General features: G+C 40.1%; 1 protein-coding gene across 1 annotated transcript in view; it reads left to right on the top strand.

Moving 5' to 3' along the window:
• The window catches only part of Ncapd3 (non-SMC condensin II complex subunit D3), a 78,918-nt gene extending 62,432 nt beyond the window's left edge, over positions 1 to 16,486 (top strand). The window contains exons 26-36 of the mRNA XM_027945409.3: positions 2,579 to 2,716; positions 3,030 to 3,163; positions 3,544 to 3,743; positions 5,886 to 5,996; positions 7,960 to 8,142; positions 8,783 to 8,949; positions 9,214 to 9,353; positions 10,271 to 10,348; positions 14,784 to 14,858; positions 14,946 to 15,006; positions 15,085 to 16,486. Coding sequence (XP_027801210.2) covers positions 2,579 to 2,716; positions 3,030 to 3,163; positions 3,544 to 3,743; positions 5,886 to 5,996; positions 7,960 to 8,142; positions 8,783 to 8,949; positions 9,214 to 9,353; positions 10,271 to 10,348; positions 14,784 to 14,858; positions 14,946 to 15,006; positions 15,085 to 15,193 — 1,396 coding nt within the window. The 3' untranslated portion in view covers positions 15,194 to 16,486. The remainder of the gene's footprint in view (positions 1 to 2,578; positions 2,717 to 3,029; positions 3,164 to 3,543; positions 3,744 to 5,885; positions 5,997 to 7,959; positions 8,143 to 8,782; positions 8,950 to 9,213; positions 9,354 to 10,270; positions 10,349 to 14,783; positions 14,859 to 14,945; positions 15,007 to 15,084) is intronic.
• Positions 16,487 to 16,790: the final 304 nt, after the last annotated feature.

The following is a 16,790-nucleotide window of genomic DNA, read 5'->3' as shown; positions in this document are numbered from 1 at the left end:
AGACACTCTGAGTCTCATTTTGGGGTTTGGAATGGAAAAGGAAACTAGGAACAACATACCAGGAAGTAGAGAGCAGAGTAGGCAGATATAGGAGCTGTAACCGGGGAGGCTGCATGTTATCAGCTGGATCAGGTAGAACAATGTGTTCATTTGTTTTAACCAATAGCCAGTCCTCACTCCCCTCCCTTTCCTGCACCCACTTCCAGCTTTTCTTTTTCTTTTTCTTGAGAGTACTTTTGCCAATTTACTTTGTACTGATTGCATGTATAACATCTGTTATACATGCAATCAGTACAAAACCTGTACCCACTATGGTACAGGCTTCCTGAGGAACAGAGGACTTACCCTGAAAGGGAGCTTAAAACTTAAGTGAACATGTATTAAATGAATGAATGAAAATACTAGGAGGCTGGAAAATGTGGGCCTCACCTTGTAAAAAGAAATCATTATCCTCTTACTAAGAATTGAAACCTAGATCAAAGAGCCCAAGAAGGCTACAGGGGAAATATAGTCCATTCACTTCTATTGTCAGCTTGTAGAAAACATAAAATCGGCCTTCTTTCTCATTTCTTCCCAAATCGCATGCCCTTCTGAAGCTCAACAAAGGCTACTGTTATTGAACTCCTGTTCCTGATCTGGCCTGCATGTGCGTACTCAGGGTGGAACCCGGGGCTCCCACCCATTTCTACCAGAATTCTACTGGAAACTGGAGGCAAGTTCTTTCCTCCATCCTTGTTCTTCCTAGCTCTCAACCCCAAATCAAGCTCCTCTTGCTAGTAGGTCCTTCACATCTCTGGTCCAGCCTTAAATTGCTGTTTCTTTTCCTCCTGGTGTCTTCATAATATCTGATATCCTCTCCTTTGTTTTGCTCTTGCTTCCACATGAGAGAAAACATCCGGCCCTTGATTTTCTGAGTCTGTCTTATTTCACTTAGCATGATTTTCTCCATTTCTATCCATCATAGCAAATGCCATTATTTCATTCTTCATTACTGAGTAAATCTCCATTGTGTGTGTGTGGGGTGGGGGGCTAACCTTGTAAAAGGAAATCATTATATGTATACATACACACATACAAACACACCACATTTTCTTCATCTGTTCATCTATTGACAGATATCTGGGTTGATTCCATAATTTGGCTATTGTGAATTGTGCTGATATGAAACTTGTCCTTTGAGAATGATTACCTTTACCTTTCAAATCTGGGTTCCTAAACAACATAGTTTGTATAGAGTATTCTGACTGCCTAGATCAAACTGGTGCTTCTAGCTGGACTTAAGTGAATTCTCTTTAGAGAATTACTTTTATTAAATACAGTCGCTTCTTTAGTTGTTTTGTTTTCATATATTTATGTCAGAGTACTGCCTTGTATACTAGGTGAATAGTTAAAGTGTGATTATCTGCAGCAGAATTTTTAGTCAGGTTTACTTTCATCATAATTTCTAAACCACCTTCTCTGACTTGTTAATGTATGTGTTGTGGATACAGACTGATTTGAACCTTCACCTTCTCTGACTTGTTAATGTGTGTGTTGAATCTTAGCTCAAGGAACACCACTAGGGGAAGGTAAATCACCTGCAAAGTTCTAATGCTTTGCAAGGTCAGGCTCAAGCTGTCTGGATCATCCTTGTTTGCTCCTTTCCAGTGGAGAGCTAAGGAGTGCTTCTATGTAGCATTTGAGCTCTGGAATGAAATTAAAACACTGTCTCAGCAGTAAATAAACCACAGAAAGCCCTACATAGTCTCTGGTTGGCCTGTAAGAACACCCAAAGCTTTGTCATTCTTTCACCTACCATTATAGTAAGATAGAAATGGTCAGGTGGCTTTTAGGTGAACAGTTAGGGTTTTTGGAAATTACATTTGGCTTTGGAAACCATCAGAATTTTGCCTTTCATTTTGCTGCAGTCCCAGTGGCATCTCTCAGATATGAAGCATTGTACATGAATATTGGAAGCCTCTGCCAGATTTGTAAGCATGGGTGAAAGGAGAGTGCCCAGAGCTTGTGGTGATCCCAAATCTCAGTAAGAGTCAGGTTTTGTGGGAATACTTACCCTGCTGACCCAATTTATGAAACTTTTGTTGTTAATCTCATTCTTGAATAAAGTTCTAGTTACTAAACTCACTTTTTTTTTTTTTTTTTTTTTTTTGGTCATTATTGTGAACAATAAACTTGAAATTGGGAACTGAAGGGCAGGTATTTATTTTCAGGTGATCATTGTCACTGCAATAGCCTTGCGGACCATTGGCCTCTGCTTGAAGAAACAGTTTTGGGTTAGTTGTTTTTCCTTGTTCAAAATATAGGTGGAAAGTAATGCCTTGTTAGAATTTTGAAAGAAACCTGATAGAGAAAGTCTTTATACTGATCTTGGATTCAAAAGAGAGCATTCAGAAGAGACAGACAAAACAAATGAAATTTCTTCCTTACTTTTGATGTGATAAAGCTGTTTATTGGATGGATTTGGAATTCCTGACCCTTATTTAGCATTCTTCTGTTTTGCTGAGTTCTTAGTATAGTTATAGAAGCTGTCTACAAATAATAAATGGGTTTCCTTCATTTGTCTTTTCCTTCTTTGCAGATTTGGAGAGTTTTGCCTGGCTCACCTGTTACTGAAGAGGAACCCTGTCATGTTCTTTCAGCACTTCATTGAGTGTATTTTTCACTTCAACAACTATGAGAAGCACGAGAAGTATAACAAATTCCCTCAGTCAGAGAGGTCAGTGAAGCAGCTTAGATGCTCTCCTTGTCTCAGTAAGAATTGGGTGAGGCTCAGGAGATGTTTGGCGGTTTTGAATGCAAGTTTGGACCAGGTCGTAATCTGGGCATATATTTTGACATCACTTTCCTTGGCAGGATAACATAAGAAAATTCAGTTGTAAGAACAGAGTCCAAAGGGGAATGTCTGTGAAGACATTCTCATTACTGTCCTGGAGCCTTTGGTACACAGCTTGTAGGATGCTATAAAAATGCTGTCTTAAATCCTTGTTTCCCACACTTTTACGCCCTAAAATTGTGCTGTTCTGCCACAGAGAGAAGCGGCTGTTTTCACTGAAAGGAAAGACAAACAAGGAGAGGCGAATGAAAATCTACAAATTTCTTCTAGAGCACTTCACAGATGAGCAGCGATTCAACATCACTTCTAAAATCTGCCTTAGTATTTTGGGTAGGCCTGGTGTTTTGGGGGTAAAATGTATGCTTAAAAAATGAAATACTGAGCCTGGTATGGTGGTGCATGCCTGTAATCCCAGCAACTCGGGAGTCTGAGGCAGGAGGATTTCAAGTTCAATGTTAGCCTCAGTAACTTAGTGAAGTCTTAAGCAATTTAGTAAGACCCAGTCTCAAAAGGAAAAAAGAAGAAATGCTGTGTTGAAAATGAAATAGCAGTCCTGTGGCAAGTGGGCCAGTACTGTAGGAAGATTCATCTTTTTGTTCACACTCCCTATCAGCTGTACTCCATGCAGACCTCCCTCACAGCCCCAGATAACCCCCAGTTCTGTAAATTAACATGTTTCTCAGAAGCTGGTTTCTTGCGCTCTTTCTTAGCATGCTTCGCAGATGGCATCCTGCCCCTGGACATGGAAGCCAGTGAGTTACTCTCAGATACGTTTGAGGTCCTCAGCTCAAAGGAGATCAAGCTTTTAGCAATGAGAGCTAAACCAGATAAGGATCTCCTTATGGAAGAAGATGACATGGCCTTGGCAAACGTAGTCATGCAGGAAGCCCAGAAAAAGCTCATCTCCCAGGTGTGTGTGCACTTCTTCCTTCAGCAGACCTGCTCACACCTCTGGGCTTCCCCAATGATCTTGGTGGTGTTCTACTGGGGCCCTGCTCTCATTCTTACCAGAGGCTCTAACTCTTGCCCAGGTGATGATGATCTTTCAACAAGTTTCTAGCTCCAGTTTCTCTTGTGAGCCTGAGTTCAATTTCTCTCACCTATCTGGTTGTACCACAGGTGTCTCAAACTTATTCTGTCAAAACCAATTAGTCATTTCTTTTTCCTGATATTAGCCTCTTCCTTCTCCCAGTCTGTTGTAGAGAAGGGAACCATTGTCTACGAAATTATCCAAAGGGGAACTTGATGCTACAGCAGAATGCAGAGCAGGAGTCTGGTATGCCTGGCATGTGCTTGTTTGACCAGGGTGAAATTTGACTGACTTTGGGAAAGAGCTGAGTTTCCATAGTCCTTACCAGACCCTGAGTTCTTATGCCTATCTTGGATGGCCAATTTGTATTTCCCACCTGACTCCTAAAGGCTGTTGACCCTAAAGGAATAGACTTTTATCACCTCTTACTTGCTGAGAAATCCTGTTGGCTTAATCTTACAAATCTATCTCTTTTGCATTTCCCCTGGTTCTGACTTTTTGTTTTTTTTTAATTCTGTGCCAAATCCAGTAGTTTTCTTAGCACAAAGGCTGTCTCTGGTTTCTGTCTGTCACAAGCTAAGCCCAAGTTGCTGCCAGAGCAGATTTTCTTTCAGTATAAATGTGATAATTTTATTCTCCTGCTTCAAATAACCTAGAGCCAGATAGACTGAACTGTGGCAGGAAACTTTTGGGGGAATGGATCATGAGTAAATTGTAGTATTGGTTGCTCAGTATATACTTCACCCAAAGCTCATGGAACTATTCTCTTAAAATAGGTAAATTTATTTTATAAACATTATATCTCACTAATGGCATCTTTAAAAACTACATTGATAGCTTCCCATTATCTTCAGAATTAAAAAAAAAAAAAAAAAACCTGATTCTCCTTTAAGACTACAAAACTCTTAGTATGCCTGTCCCTGCCCTAACCGTTTCCTCCCTTATCACCTCTGATCATTCCAATCCTCAGATATGAGATGTACTGCCTGCTGTGTGCCTTTGACACTGGTTCTTCCGTCTGCAGCACCCAATCCACTCCACTCTCCCACCCACTTCTCATCCCCACACATCCTAAGTGTCATCTCTCAAAGAAGCCTCCAGTATACATTCCTGATTCCCACAAAACCTGACTCTTACTGAGATTTGGGATCACCACAAGCTCTGGGCACTCTCCTTTCACCCATGCTTACAAATCTGGCAGAGGTTTCCAATATTCATGTACAATGCTTCCCTCCTAGGCATCCTTCTCCATACATGAGTTTCTTAACACTGTGCACTTGGCACCTTGTACCATTTATCACAACACACACACACATACTGGTCTAGAAACAACCTGAGGGCAGGAATTTTGGACTTCATTTCTCTATCCTCAGAAGTTAGCTTTGTATCTGGGACATAAAATATGCTTGATGATACTCTAGGTCACATTGAAGACTATTGCTAAACTTATAATCTTATTAGATTCATTTTTATTATTAAAATGTTCATATTTATACCTATTTCCCTCCTATTTTAGGGACTTTGATAAGACTTTTTTTTTTTTGAGTATTTGCAAGCAAGAAATGTATACTAATGACTTTATGTGAAAACAAAAAGTATTTTTCAGGTTTAGAAGGGTAAATATTACATATGTGGACTACTATAATGAATACTTTTAATTCTAAGATTTATTGCAAAATATTTGATGCACTAATCAAGTATTACATAAGTACCTAGCACTTGTTAAAATGTTTGTCAAGTTATACAACATATTTCTTACTTTTTTTTTTCCACTTAAGAAATATGAGTAGTTTTTATCCACTTCCTACTTTACAAACCTCCTGAGTATTTAGGGGTAATGTTTAAAAGAAGTCCAGAAAAAAAAAACTGTAGGTCCTATATATTCCCAGTATCATAATCAGAAGTCAAAAATAAACATTTAGTGTACTAGATTAAACATAATAAAAGAACTAGGTTAAGGAAAAGTTTTTATCTGACTTTCAGAAGTTTACACATTTAAAACACGTGTTTGTATTTCTGCAGGTTCAAAAGAGGAATTTCATAGAAAATATTATTCCGATTATCATCTCCCTGAAAACTCTGCTGGAGAAAAAAAAGATACCAGCTTTGCGAGAACTTATGAACTATCTCAGGGTAAATGAAGAACTTTAATTTTGTGGTTGTTTTCATCCCCTAACTCCAAGTTCTTTCCTTAGTGTCTTCTGCCAGTGTAACTGTCTGCAGTAATAATAAGACAAAATGCTACATAAAGAAGCAACCTTAGTTTGGTCTGTTTAGAAATTTGCCTGCCAGACTAGTGTCTGCTGTGGAGCAAATGGGGAATTTTGACCAAAGGCTCCACTAAAGTTATTTCTTCCTTTTCTCATTCAGTCAAGTTTGTAAACAGCTGACTCACTGGGCTGAGCATATATATATCCCTGATGGGATTAGATTGCATTTCCAAGACTTTCTCTCCTGAGGTTAAGGACAGAGTCATCATTTTAGTTCATCCTGATGAAGGATGATGTGAAAGTTGGTTATGGTATTCAATGTGGGGTATTTGCCATTCACACTGCTGCAGACAGATGTGATCAGGAAATCACTGCCCTGTGGCAGCATGCACTTAGATGGGTAGGGGGCACCATTTGAGATGGACACCATTCCTGGGCTGGAGTTGCTATAGGAGAAGATTGGATCTGAGAAAAGGCAGGATATGTTTACTTAACAGGGCAGACTGGCCTAAATGAGGCCTCAGACCTCAGACAAAATTGCTCAAAAATAAAAGCAGCAATTTTTCTTTTGATTTAGCAGAGTTATTCTGTTCACATCATGTATTTTTCTTCCTCAAATTTTATTTCCTGCCAGGTGTACTGGTGCATGCCTGTTATCCCAGCAGCTCGGGAGGCTGAGGCAGGAGGATCACAAGTTCAAAGCCAGCCTCCACAAAAGCAAGGCGCTAAGCAACTCAGTGAGACCCTGTCTCTAAATAAAATACAAAATAGGGCTGGAGATGTGAATCAGTGGTTGAGTTCCACGAGTACAATCTCCAGTACCCAAAATAAAATAAAATAATATGTTTTTTCCTAAAACTGAAAAGAATACAATGAAATTACATTGAGAGAGAATTTCCAATTATTTTTGTTTTATCCTATTTTAAACCTCACTGATGGGGTGGAGTGGAGTTGCAAAGGTACTTACATCCTAAATATAGTACTTAAACATTTAAGAAAATCATGTCATTCTCTTATTTCTGAGCACTTGCCAGAGGACACCTTGCAGGGTTGCTTTATCATTATCTGTGGAATCTCCTCATGGCAGCTGGAAAAGTTGATGGATATCCTTCTCTTTGTTAGGCTTCCCTCCTCGTTAGAGCTGTAGTGTATTTTTTTATTTCTCTAATAGTGCTAGGTGAAATAGTTTCTGTTAGCCAAGAGCCCTTGTTTCTAGCTACCATCGTTAAGACCCAAGAATGGTTTTACCCAGATGTGATAAAGGGTTTTCTGTAAAAAATCTTCAGAAAAAATGGGATTTGAACCTTAGTTGTAATCCCCTGTGTGGTAGTGGGGAAAGCTAATGTGGATGTATAAGCAGCTTGTAGGCTGCACAGCCTCCTATATTCTACTGCAAGGGTCTCTGAGCCTTGGCCATGTCTTTCTCTGATCAGGAACCTGGGTGATTGCCTGTTCTCTGGTGGATAGACAGGAAGATTCGTAAGAGAGCAGAAGGACTAGTTAATATATCACTTCATGATCACCTGCTTGTGTGGTCAGTATAATTATAGTTAGTGTTTTCTCAGAATATTCCATTATGTTAAGTAACTTGTTATTTACTATAATAGAAACAGTCTGCTGCCGTAATAGAAGTCTTACTGTCTCAGTTATTATTAATCAAGTTGTGTCTGAGAGGTTATTTCTTTTTAAAAAAAAATATTTATTTATTTGTTTTTTAGTTGTAGTGTTGGACACAATACCTTTCTTTTATTTATTTCTTTATATGTGGTGCTGAGGATTGAATTCAGGACTCACACATGGTAGGCGAGCGCTCTACTGCTGAGCCACCCGACAGGTTATTTTTTTATTCATGAAAACACTAAAGGATGGTTCTGGGTTCATTTTAGGAGGTGATGCAAGATTATCGGGATGAAATCAAAGATTTCTTTGCAGTTGACAAACAACTGGCATCAGAGCTTGAGTACGACATGAAGAAGTATAATGAACAGCTGGTCCAGGAGCAAAAACTGGTCAAAGAGGCCAGTGAGAACAGGATGACTGAAGGTGGTGACAGGGCAGAAGCCATGCAGGTAGGTGGGAAGCCCACCATAGGTAGACCAGCCATCCAGGCTGCTCTCTGTGGGTTTTCCAATATTCCCCAAAATCCAGAAGTCAGTCAGAGTTGAATCTTGCCACTGTGTTCCTTTGCTAAATGTGATGGATCTACCAGTGGCTTGAGGACTCCCTGCCCACAGGCCTATCACAGGACCTTGCTGGGAAACCACAAGAATAGTTGGGAGAAATAGTTGTGTGAAAGCCCATAAGGCGAACTTGGGAAATTTATTTGATCTTTGATTACAGTGACTACTGACTCTTAGACATCTGTGAATCTTAGTATGTTGCAATCTTTCTTGCAGCTCCCTCTTTTAAAAGCATATTGTCCCTGGGGGGGGGCACATCTGGGTTTAGCTGCTGCTCGCATTAGCAGCACAATATTCCCACTGCCTGAGGAATCTAGGCAGATATTGCATTAAAAAGTGATGAGGACAAAAAACTTCTTTTTTTTTTTTTTTCTTTTCTTTAATGTCACAGCATCTCTGTATGGCAGCTTGCTGATAGTTCTCTGTTTTGAAGAGAAACTTGTACTTGCCCACGTCTGGTATATTTTAAAATAGATTACATATGGACTTGTTCATAACATATAAAGATTCCATTCATCTTCTCTAACAGGTTGCTCTGGAATTAGACACAATGCCAGTTCCTGATGGACAAGAAAATGCCACTGTATCCCCAGCCACAAGCAGGCCTACACCACCTGGGTCTAGCACTGGCCACACAATGACTTTGCCTCACACACCAGAAACCGGGCCTCTGAAGATGTTAATGCCCAAAGCCAGGTAGGGAGCCCACTGAGGCAGTGACAGGCTGAGTCTCATGATATTCTCAGAGGCGTCTCTTCTGTCCCATCAGGCATCAGCTTTGGGAGTCTTGTCACTGTGTTTGTTCTGACACCTTACTCCACACCCCTCCCTTGGAGACTGGAAAGAGAGTGGATGAGTGATGCATTTGAAAGGATGTGGGCAGAGATTGCAGTGTTTCACTGCCACCTACACTGTGGTCTGTACTGAGAGTCAGTGTCTGTGGCATTTTGTCCTCCACAGGCCAATGTCCCTGAGTACCATTGCAATCCTGAATTCTGTAAAGAAAGCTGTGGAATCAAAGAATAGGCATCGCAGTCGGAGCCTAGGAGTGTTGCCTTTCACTTTAAATTCTGGAAGCCCAGAAAACCCGTGCAGCCCTGGTAAGCCTTAGGGTTGGTGCCAGACTTAGAGCATGTGGCTTAAAAATAATCTACTTCTCATTCCTCTTTAAATTGTTTGTTTTCTTATTTTTAAAACAAATAACATTAAATGGGTAATTAGGATTATATATAAGAAAACAAGCATGTTTATGCTAAAAGGTTTGGGAAATAGAGTGAAATTTAAAACTCACCCACAGTAGAGAGGTATTTGGTCCTTCAGACTTTCTACTCCTCATACAAACACCTATGTTTTGTTTATAAAATTGGGATTGTAGTTTGCATTGCTTTATAACCTGCTTCCCTGCACACACTTGTAATAATATATAGTGAAAGTTTTTTTCATGAACTTGCAAAACTTTTCTCCCAGTAACTTTATAGCATTCAATATTTTAGAAAGATCAAAACATTTATTTATTATTGCCCTCTTGAAAGTGTAGATGTTTTTCAAATTCTTGATGTAAGTAATGTCACAGTAAGTATCCTTGCACATATACCCTTGTATGTGGGTAATCCTTAAGATTAATTCCAGCCAAGGCTATGAATATTTGAAAAGTTTTAGTAGTATCGAACCATCCATAATCCGTGTCATATGGTGCACGAATGTCTTTTTCCTTGCTTAGGAACACTGGTTTTATAATTTTCCATTGTCTTTGCTAAGCTCTGTAAACCAAAAATGGTATGGTTTTAATTTCCATTTCTTGGAATCCTAGTGAGAATGAACATGTTTTTGTTCATTGTATCATTTATTTGTAGTACTTTCTGAATCATCTCTATGAGAACACTTTAAACATTAGTGATTTTAATTTTGCTATACATACCTTATGTTTTCTCATTTGCTTGTTTTGTTCTATGATATTGTGCTGGGTTTTTTGTTGTTATTTTTTTTAAACAGATAAGACTTTTCCATTTTATCCTAGCATCTTCCTACAGCTTGGAGCGAGAGTCTAATGGAGCTACTGACCATGTAACTAAACGAGCAATCAGCACCCCTGAGAGTAAGTAGCCAGTTTGAATAAGCTTGGCTTCTCCTGCTCTCTCCTACAGTCATGTATTTGATAGAGTTGTGCTAACATTCTTTCTCTTGAAAGATAGTTCTTGTAATTGGATAAAGCCTCTCCTGACAATTGGCCACATTGTAGTGCAATATTCAGACTGCTTCATTCTGAATACTTCACTACAATATTTAGATGCCATATGCTTACTTAAGTGAGCACTGACTGATGGATTGTTGGATATTCTCCCCAATATTTGTATATGTGTTAACTCAGTTAAATCTCACAACAACCTATGAGGGATCCTGTGTGACAGATGTGAAGCTTGAGGCACAGCTAGTTCAGGTCACTGACCCAGACTGCACCATTTGTGGAGGCAGCCCTGTCACCACCTCCCTGCCTGGACAGCTATACTTGGTGTGTGAAGCTGGGCTGCCCTAGGGAAAGGTCAGAGGATAGCTCTGGCAGGTGCCTGGTATGTCATAGAGCTCCATTTCAGAGCAAACTGAGGCTGGCAGTCTAGTGTTGTGTCAAGGATTATATCCTACCTATGTTGAGAGCCTTTGTCTTCTCATTCCCCACTAGTTGCTCTTTCCTAATGTCCCATTCTTTTCATTTCAAAATAGAGGCGAGCAAGAAGAGTATTTTTCCCTCCAGTTTTTGTTTTATAACTTCTTATTGATTCAAACTCCATGAAAACCATTATTATGAGAAAATGATTATGCAGGTTGAGGATCTCTTATCCAAAAGTTTGGGGACAAGAAGTGTTTCAGATTTCAGATATTTTGGATTATGGAATATTTGTGTATACATAATGAGGTATCTTGGGAATGGGACCCAAGAGTAAGTAGAAAATTCATTTATGTCTCATATATACCTTGTATACATAACCTCAAAGTAATTTTATATAATATTTTTAGTGTGCCTGTGACCCATCTTAAGAGGTCACACATGTAATTTCCTACTTACTTTTCCATCAAAAAATATCAGGTTTTAGAAAATTCTAGATTTCCACTTTTCCGGCTGAGTACACTCAACCTATATTATAAGGAAACTGTTACTGTCCAAAATATGTACTGTCCTTTCCAAATGCTGCCTGATGTGTTTCTGTATGTCCCCACTTTATGCACCCAGCCATGTGCAGTCCCCTTGGATACTTGTACAAGCCATGTACAGGCTTCACATGCCATGTCTTCATCTGGAACCTTCAGACTAGAGCAGGCACCCCTCATGGCCCTCTGATCCTCTCAGCAGTGCTCATCACACTTCTGTCCATTTTCTCTCCAATCTTGCTAATTGTTTGCAAGCTTTTCTACTCCTGTCTCCACAAGACAGACCACAGAGCCTGGGACATGGGAGGTATTGTAGAGATCTATTCAGTGGCAGAACTGGGGGCTGAGCTCAAGCTTCTGATTCCAACCTCTGTGTCACCTCCTCAGCCCATCTTTGCAACCTCTGATCCTGGCATTAAGAGATGAGCATAGTGCTAAGATGTTCTGTGGTAGGAGAGCTACACAAGATTGGCCACTGTTTGTCACACCTGTAGTCACTTCACTTCTACTGCATACCTCCTGTGTCCTAGCTGCTTGCTTTTGATTGTATTAACCTGTGATACTGTGGTTTAGAATGTTTACAGGTTTATAGCTAGTTTTTACACAGGGCCCTCTTTTAAGGGAGATTCATGGATGACAGAATTCCCACCTTGCATCTCTCCTCAAACAACTGGATGACAGTCAGTGGGTAATGATGGCTTCCTGTATATTTCACATGTGTAATGTTATATATGTAAAATAACCAGCCTCTTTCAAAGAGAAAAAGTTTATATATGTTCTCGGTTCTTTTCCTGCCTCAGGGGTATCAGATGTGTCTATTTTGGTAGTTAGGTGCCATATTGCTGAAGAAACAGGAAGAATACATCTCGTTTTAGTTATGCTTATCTCATGAGTCCCTGATTTCAGTCTTCATTTTGTTTCCTAGCAGCATTTGTTCCTCAGCAGTGAAACATGGCATGGTACATTAATGCCACTTTAATTTGCATGTGTAGACTCATCTCCACACTGAAAATAAGACTCAGGTGTCACTGGGTCAGGAGAGCACTTGCTATTTCTCCAGGCAGCAGAATGTAATGTTTCTATTGGTGCAACTTCTATTCATCTCTTTTGTGAAACAGGAGAAATGCTTAAAGAATGGTTTCCTATTAACTCTCCTTCTTGAGAGAATGTTATCAGAGACTAAGAGCACTCAGTGCTGATTCCAGCATGGTCTGGGAATACAAATTCTTTTGGTGACTCTAAAGTTTAGTTGGGTGACTGTTAGGAAGTGATCTCTACTCTGCAAAACCAGTAGGAAGAGGGCTGGGGATGTAGCTCAGTTGCTAAAGTGCTTGCCTCGCATTCATAAGGCCCTGGGTTCAATCCCTAGCACACACACAAAAAAAAAAAAAAAACAGTAGGAAAATGACTACCCAGCTCAACCATTGTAGCCCACCAGTGGTGTTCACACAGTGGTTTTGCTAAATGGAAAGGAATCATTTTCAGAGCTAGAGTTTTAACTAGAAATCTGTGGGGGATTTTAGCACGTCTCTCTCACTGCTTTAATAATGGAAGCAGCAAAGACCCTTCTGCCTTTGATTCTAAGGAGAGTGTACTGGGGATGTAAGAGCCATAACATAGATTCTTTTGTAAATATGGGAAACATATCACCTGGAATATAGAGATTTGTGAATGAGAAAAGTAATCTGTATGGAAGGGGAATTCCAGATGACAACACTGGAAAGAGAAAATTCACAGGAACAGAAAAAAGTGCTGAGCTACTTTAATGGAGGCACTGGAGATAGAATTTTCTGCCACTATTAATGAATTCTGAGTAGCACTCAGGTACATAGCACTGCAGTGGATTTTAGGACCCCAGACTAGGCTGGGTGTGGTGGTGTACACCTGTTATCCCATTTATTCAGGAGGCTGAAGCAGGAGGATGGTAAGTTCAAGGCCAGCCTCGTTAAGAGCAAAACTCTTGTCTCAAAAAAATAAATAAAATAAAAGGCCAGGGGGCTGAGGGTGTAGCCCAGGGATAGAATGTTTGCCTGCCATGTGTGAGGACCTAGGTTCTATCTCCAGTACTGCAAAAACAAGAAAACATTGACTAGTTCAGTTCAGTCTGTACTCAGAAGTGACAGTGTATAAAGAATGGTTAGAACTCTAAGCTTGCCCCACAAATGTGTTTGCAGAAAGGAGGGCATCAGATGTGCAGTTGAGCATGTGCTCCGCCCCCTGGAAGTGGTCTACACAGTGGGGATGTTGTGGGTAGATGGGATGGGCAGGCTAGGCCAAGGAGCTAGAGTGTGCACACAGTGTGACAGTTCAGAGAACAGTGATGCACAGATGGGGTAAATGCAGATAGAACGCAGAGTGTGCGTGTGCATATAAGTTTGTAAAGGCAGCTCGGGCCAACTCAAACCAAGAATGGAATTTAGGCCCTCCTGGGAATAGAGTCATTGAGATACCTAAGAAAGTTAGTAACTACCATATATTTAATTAAAGGACTTTAATTAAATGTCACTCCAGTGACATAGGGGATAGTAGCTAATAAATTATACTAGTAGCTATCATTTCTTCAGCAATTACCTTGTACCAAATATTGTATTAAGTACTTACATAATTGGTCTCATTTAATCCTTGCTCCATCCCATAAGATAGATACATTTTTACTCCCATTTTAGAGATGAAGAGAATTGAGGTTCTGGTATAGTTCTTAGTAAGATACAGCCATAGTTAGTGCAAACCCAGTCAATGTTCCTAGGCTCTGAGATCTCCAGCCACCCAAGGATACAGCTGGAGGAGGTAAGGTCACAGAATTGGACAGCACCATGAAAGGAAAGGTGTGAGGGGTGAGGTGCATTGAAATGTTCGTGGCAAGGCAGGAATACAGCTAGCAAGGTTGGAGGAATACTTGGAAACTAGAATGCACAGGACCTGGTCACTGTGGCAGAGTAGCTAATGATGGCTGATATTTCTACAGATTATCTATTTGCTGGAAATACAAAAGGAGCATGTCAGGAGCAGAGGTAAAGCCGGAGATATCTCTTCAGGGGACTCAGATGAGGAACAATAGGGAGTATAGAACCCAGACCTGAAGGGCTCTGAGTGGAATTGTTGGTCCTTAGCACTTAGGAGTCCTTAAAGATGAAGGTTGAGTGAGAAGCAAGAGACAGGAGCAAGGATGATACAGAGGCTGCAGAGCAGCTGAGGAGGGCTGTGGTCAGAGGAAGGAAGAGCTTCCAGGAGAAAAGAGTTTCTCTACACTGCCAAGTCCTGGGGAAAGGTCAGATTGAGGCCTGCTAGCTGGGGTAAAAGAAACCAGAGCAGAGCTTGTTAATTGACTTGTTCAGGTGACTGTGTCTCATACCCATGTTTGACAGTGCTGTTTCTCTTTTCCCCAGAATCCATCAGTGATGTCACATTTGGAGCAGGGGTCAGTTACATAGGGACACCATGGACTTCTTTTTCAGCCAAAGGCAAGTTCTCAGTTTCCTTCTTATCTGATACATTAGCTGGCTTTGAAGATCTGGGAAAACTGAATTTCTGTTTTGACTCCCTTTCAGAGAAAACTGAAGCCCAGAGTCAAGGAAATGACATTTTATGTTTATCATTGCCTGATAAACCGTAAGTTTACCAAAGAGTTCTGTTTTGATCAGGGTTTTTCTTTTAGTTTCAGAATCACTGTCTCATTTCTTCTCCTAGACCTCCCCAGCCTCAGCAGTGGAATGTGAAGTCTCCAGCCAGGAATAAAGACAACCCAAACCCCAGTCGAAGATCCCTCCGAAAGAGCCCCCTGAAAACAGCCAACTGAAATAGTGTGTTCCAGTGCCTGTCCAGGAAGACAAGAGCCCAAGGGAACATTCTTGAATCCTGAGCATGGAAAGGCAGAGGAATCATTTGCTGTATGCCTCAGGCAATGTTTCATTGTGTAATACCAAAGCTTTTCCTTAGGATCTGTCCCAGTGCTGTATTTGTTCACCTGTGTTTGGCTGACCAACCTTGTGTTATTTTTCTTCATGATATATGTGGTTAAAAAATTGTGAAATAGGGCTGGGGTTCTGGCTCAGTGGTAGAACGCTTGCGTAGCATGCGTGAGGCACTGGGTTCGATCCCTGGCACCACATAAAAATAAAATAAAGGTATTGTGTCCATCTACAATTAAAAAAATATTTTTTAAAAAAATTGTGAAATAAGAGAAATGCCAGGTTTAGATTTTCTTATCCTAAAGTTAAGCTATTTAATATCATAATTTTATCCATCTGAATTTAAGTCCATTCTGATAAGCTATAATCTGGTCTTTAATGAACACAACTTGGAAAATTTCAGTTTTTTATATGAATCAAGCTGCTGTTAGCTTGTTTAAATTCCTTATAGTAAATATTTTCCCATGTCTAATGTCAAAATTTCAATTGTTATATTTTTTCTATTATTTATAATTGCAGATTTTAAAAAATGTACAGCTTTCTAAAATGAAGTATAATAAAGGTCAAGCATAAAAAATACAGTCTTCTAGTATTCAGTAGAATTTTTTGATTTTTTAGAAACAGGGCTTTCATAGGTAGTTGTATTAAGTTTACATAAAGTATTTAAGAATGAAACGAAGTCTTTCCTGTTAAGAAAAAGATGATTATGTTTTTCCTTAAGGTTTGGTTCATCTGCCACCTGCCTTTGTTCCCATATGGAAGCTGTCTGCCTTCTAATAACAGCCTTATTAGCACGAGTCTTACTTTTTAAAACACAGCTTGATGTTCCTTACGTGAAATAGCACTGAGGCCAATTTGTATGAAATTCTGTTAAGGATTGCTTTACAATGGGGGTGTAACTTGAGTCTCTTTTTATTGGCACTAGCAGGCGAACTTAAAATAATGTTTGTTCAAGAATGCCTAGGATGAAATTCAGTTGGCTTTTTTTCTTTTTTTTTTTTTTGGTGTGTGGGTGAGAGAGACAAGGTCTCATTTTGTTGCCCAGGCTCCACATCTACCCCCAACCCCCACCTAACTCCTGAGCCATCCTCAAGCCATCCTCCTGCCTCAGCAGCTGGTCAACATGCCTGACTGGTTCCATTTTCTGATTCCATTATTATAAAGGCAAAAGTGTAAACATATTGGTATTTTGTTTTGTTTTTTTTAATAACTCATGCTGTATTTTTTTCTAAGTGCTAGGGATCAATCTAGGACCTAACACATGCTAGGCAAGTGCTCTACCACCATGCAACATCCCCACCCCCAAAGTTACTATTGTAGAGGTTTTGTTCTTGTTGTTTGGTACCAGGGATTGGATCCAGGGGCACTTAACCATAAAGCTACATCCTAGCCCTTTTTTTTTTTGAGATGGTCTCACTGAAGTTGGTGAGACTGGTCTTGAACTTGATTTGAGATCCTCCTGCCTCGGCCTCCCAAGCCTCTGGG

The sequence above is a fragment of the Marmota flaviventris genome, chromosome 9 (assembly GCF_047511675.1).
Source record: "Marmota flaviventris isolate mMarFla1 chromosome 9, mMarFla1.hap1, whole genome shotgun sequence".
NCBI lineage: Eukaryota > Metazoa > Chordata > Mammalia > Rodentia > Sciuridae > Marmota > Marmota flaviventris.
The sequence above is the reverse complement of the archived record's forward strand: the minus strand, read 5'-3'. Positions and strand labels throughout refer to the sequence as shown.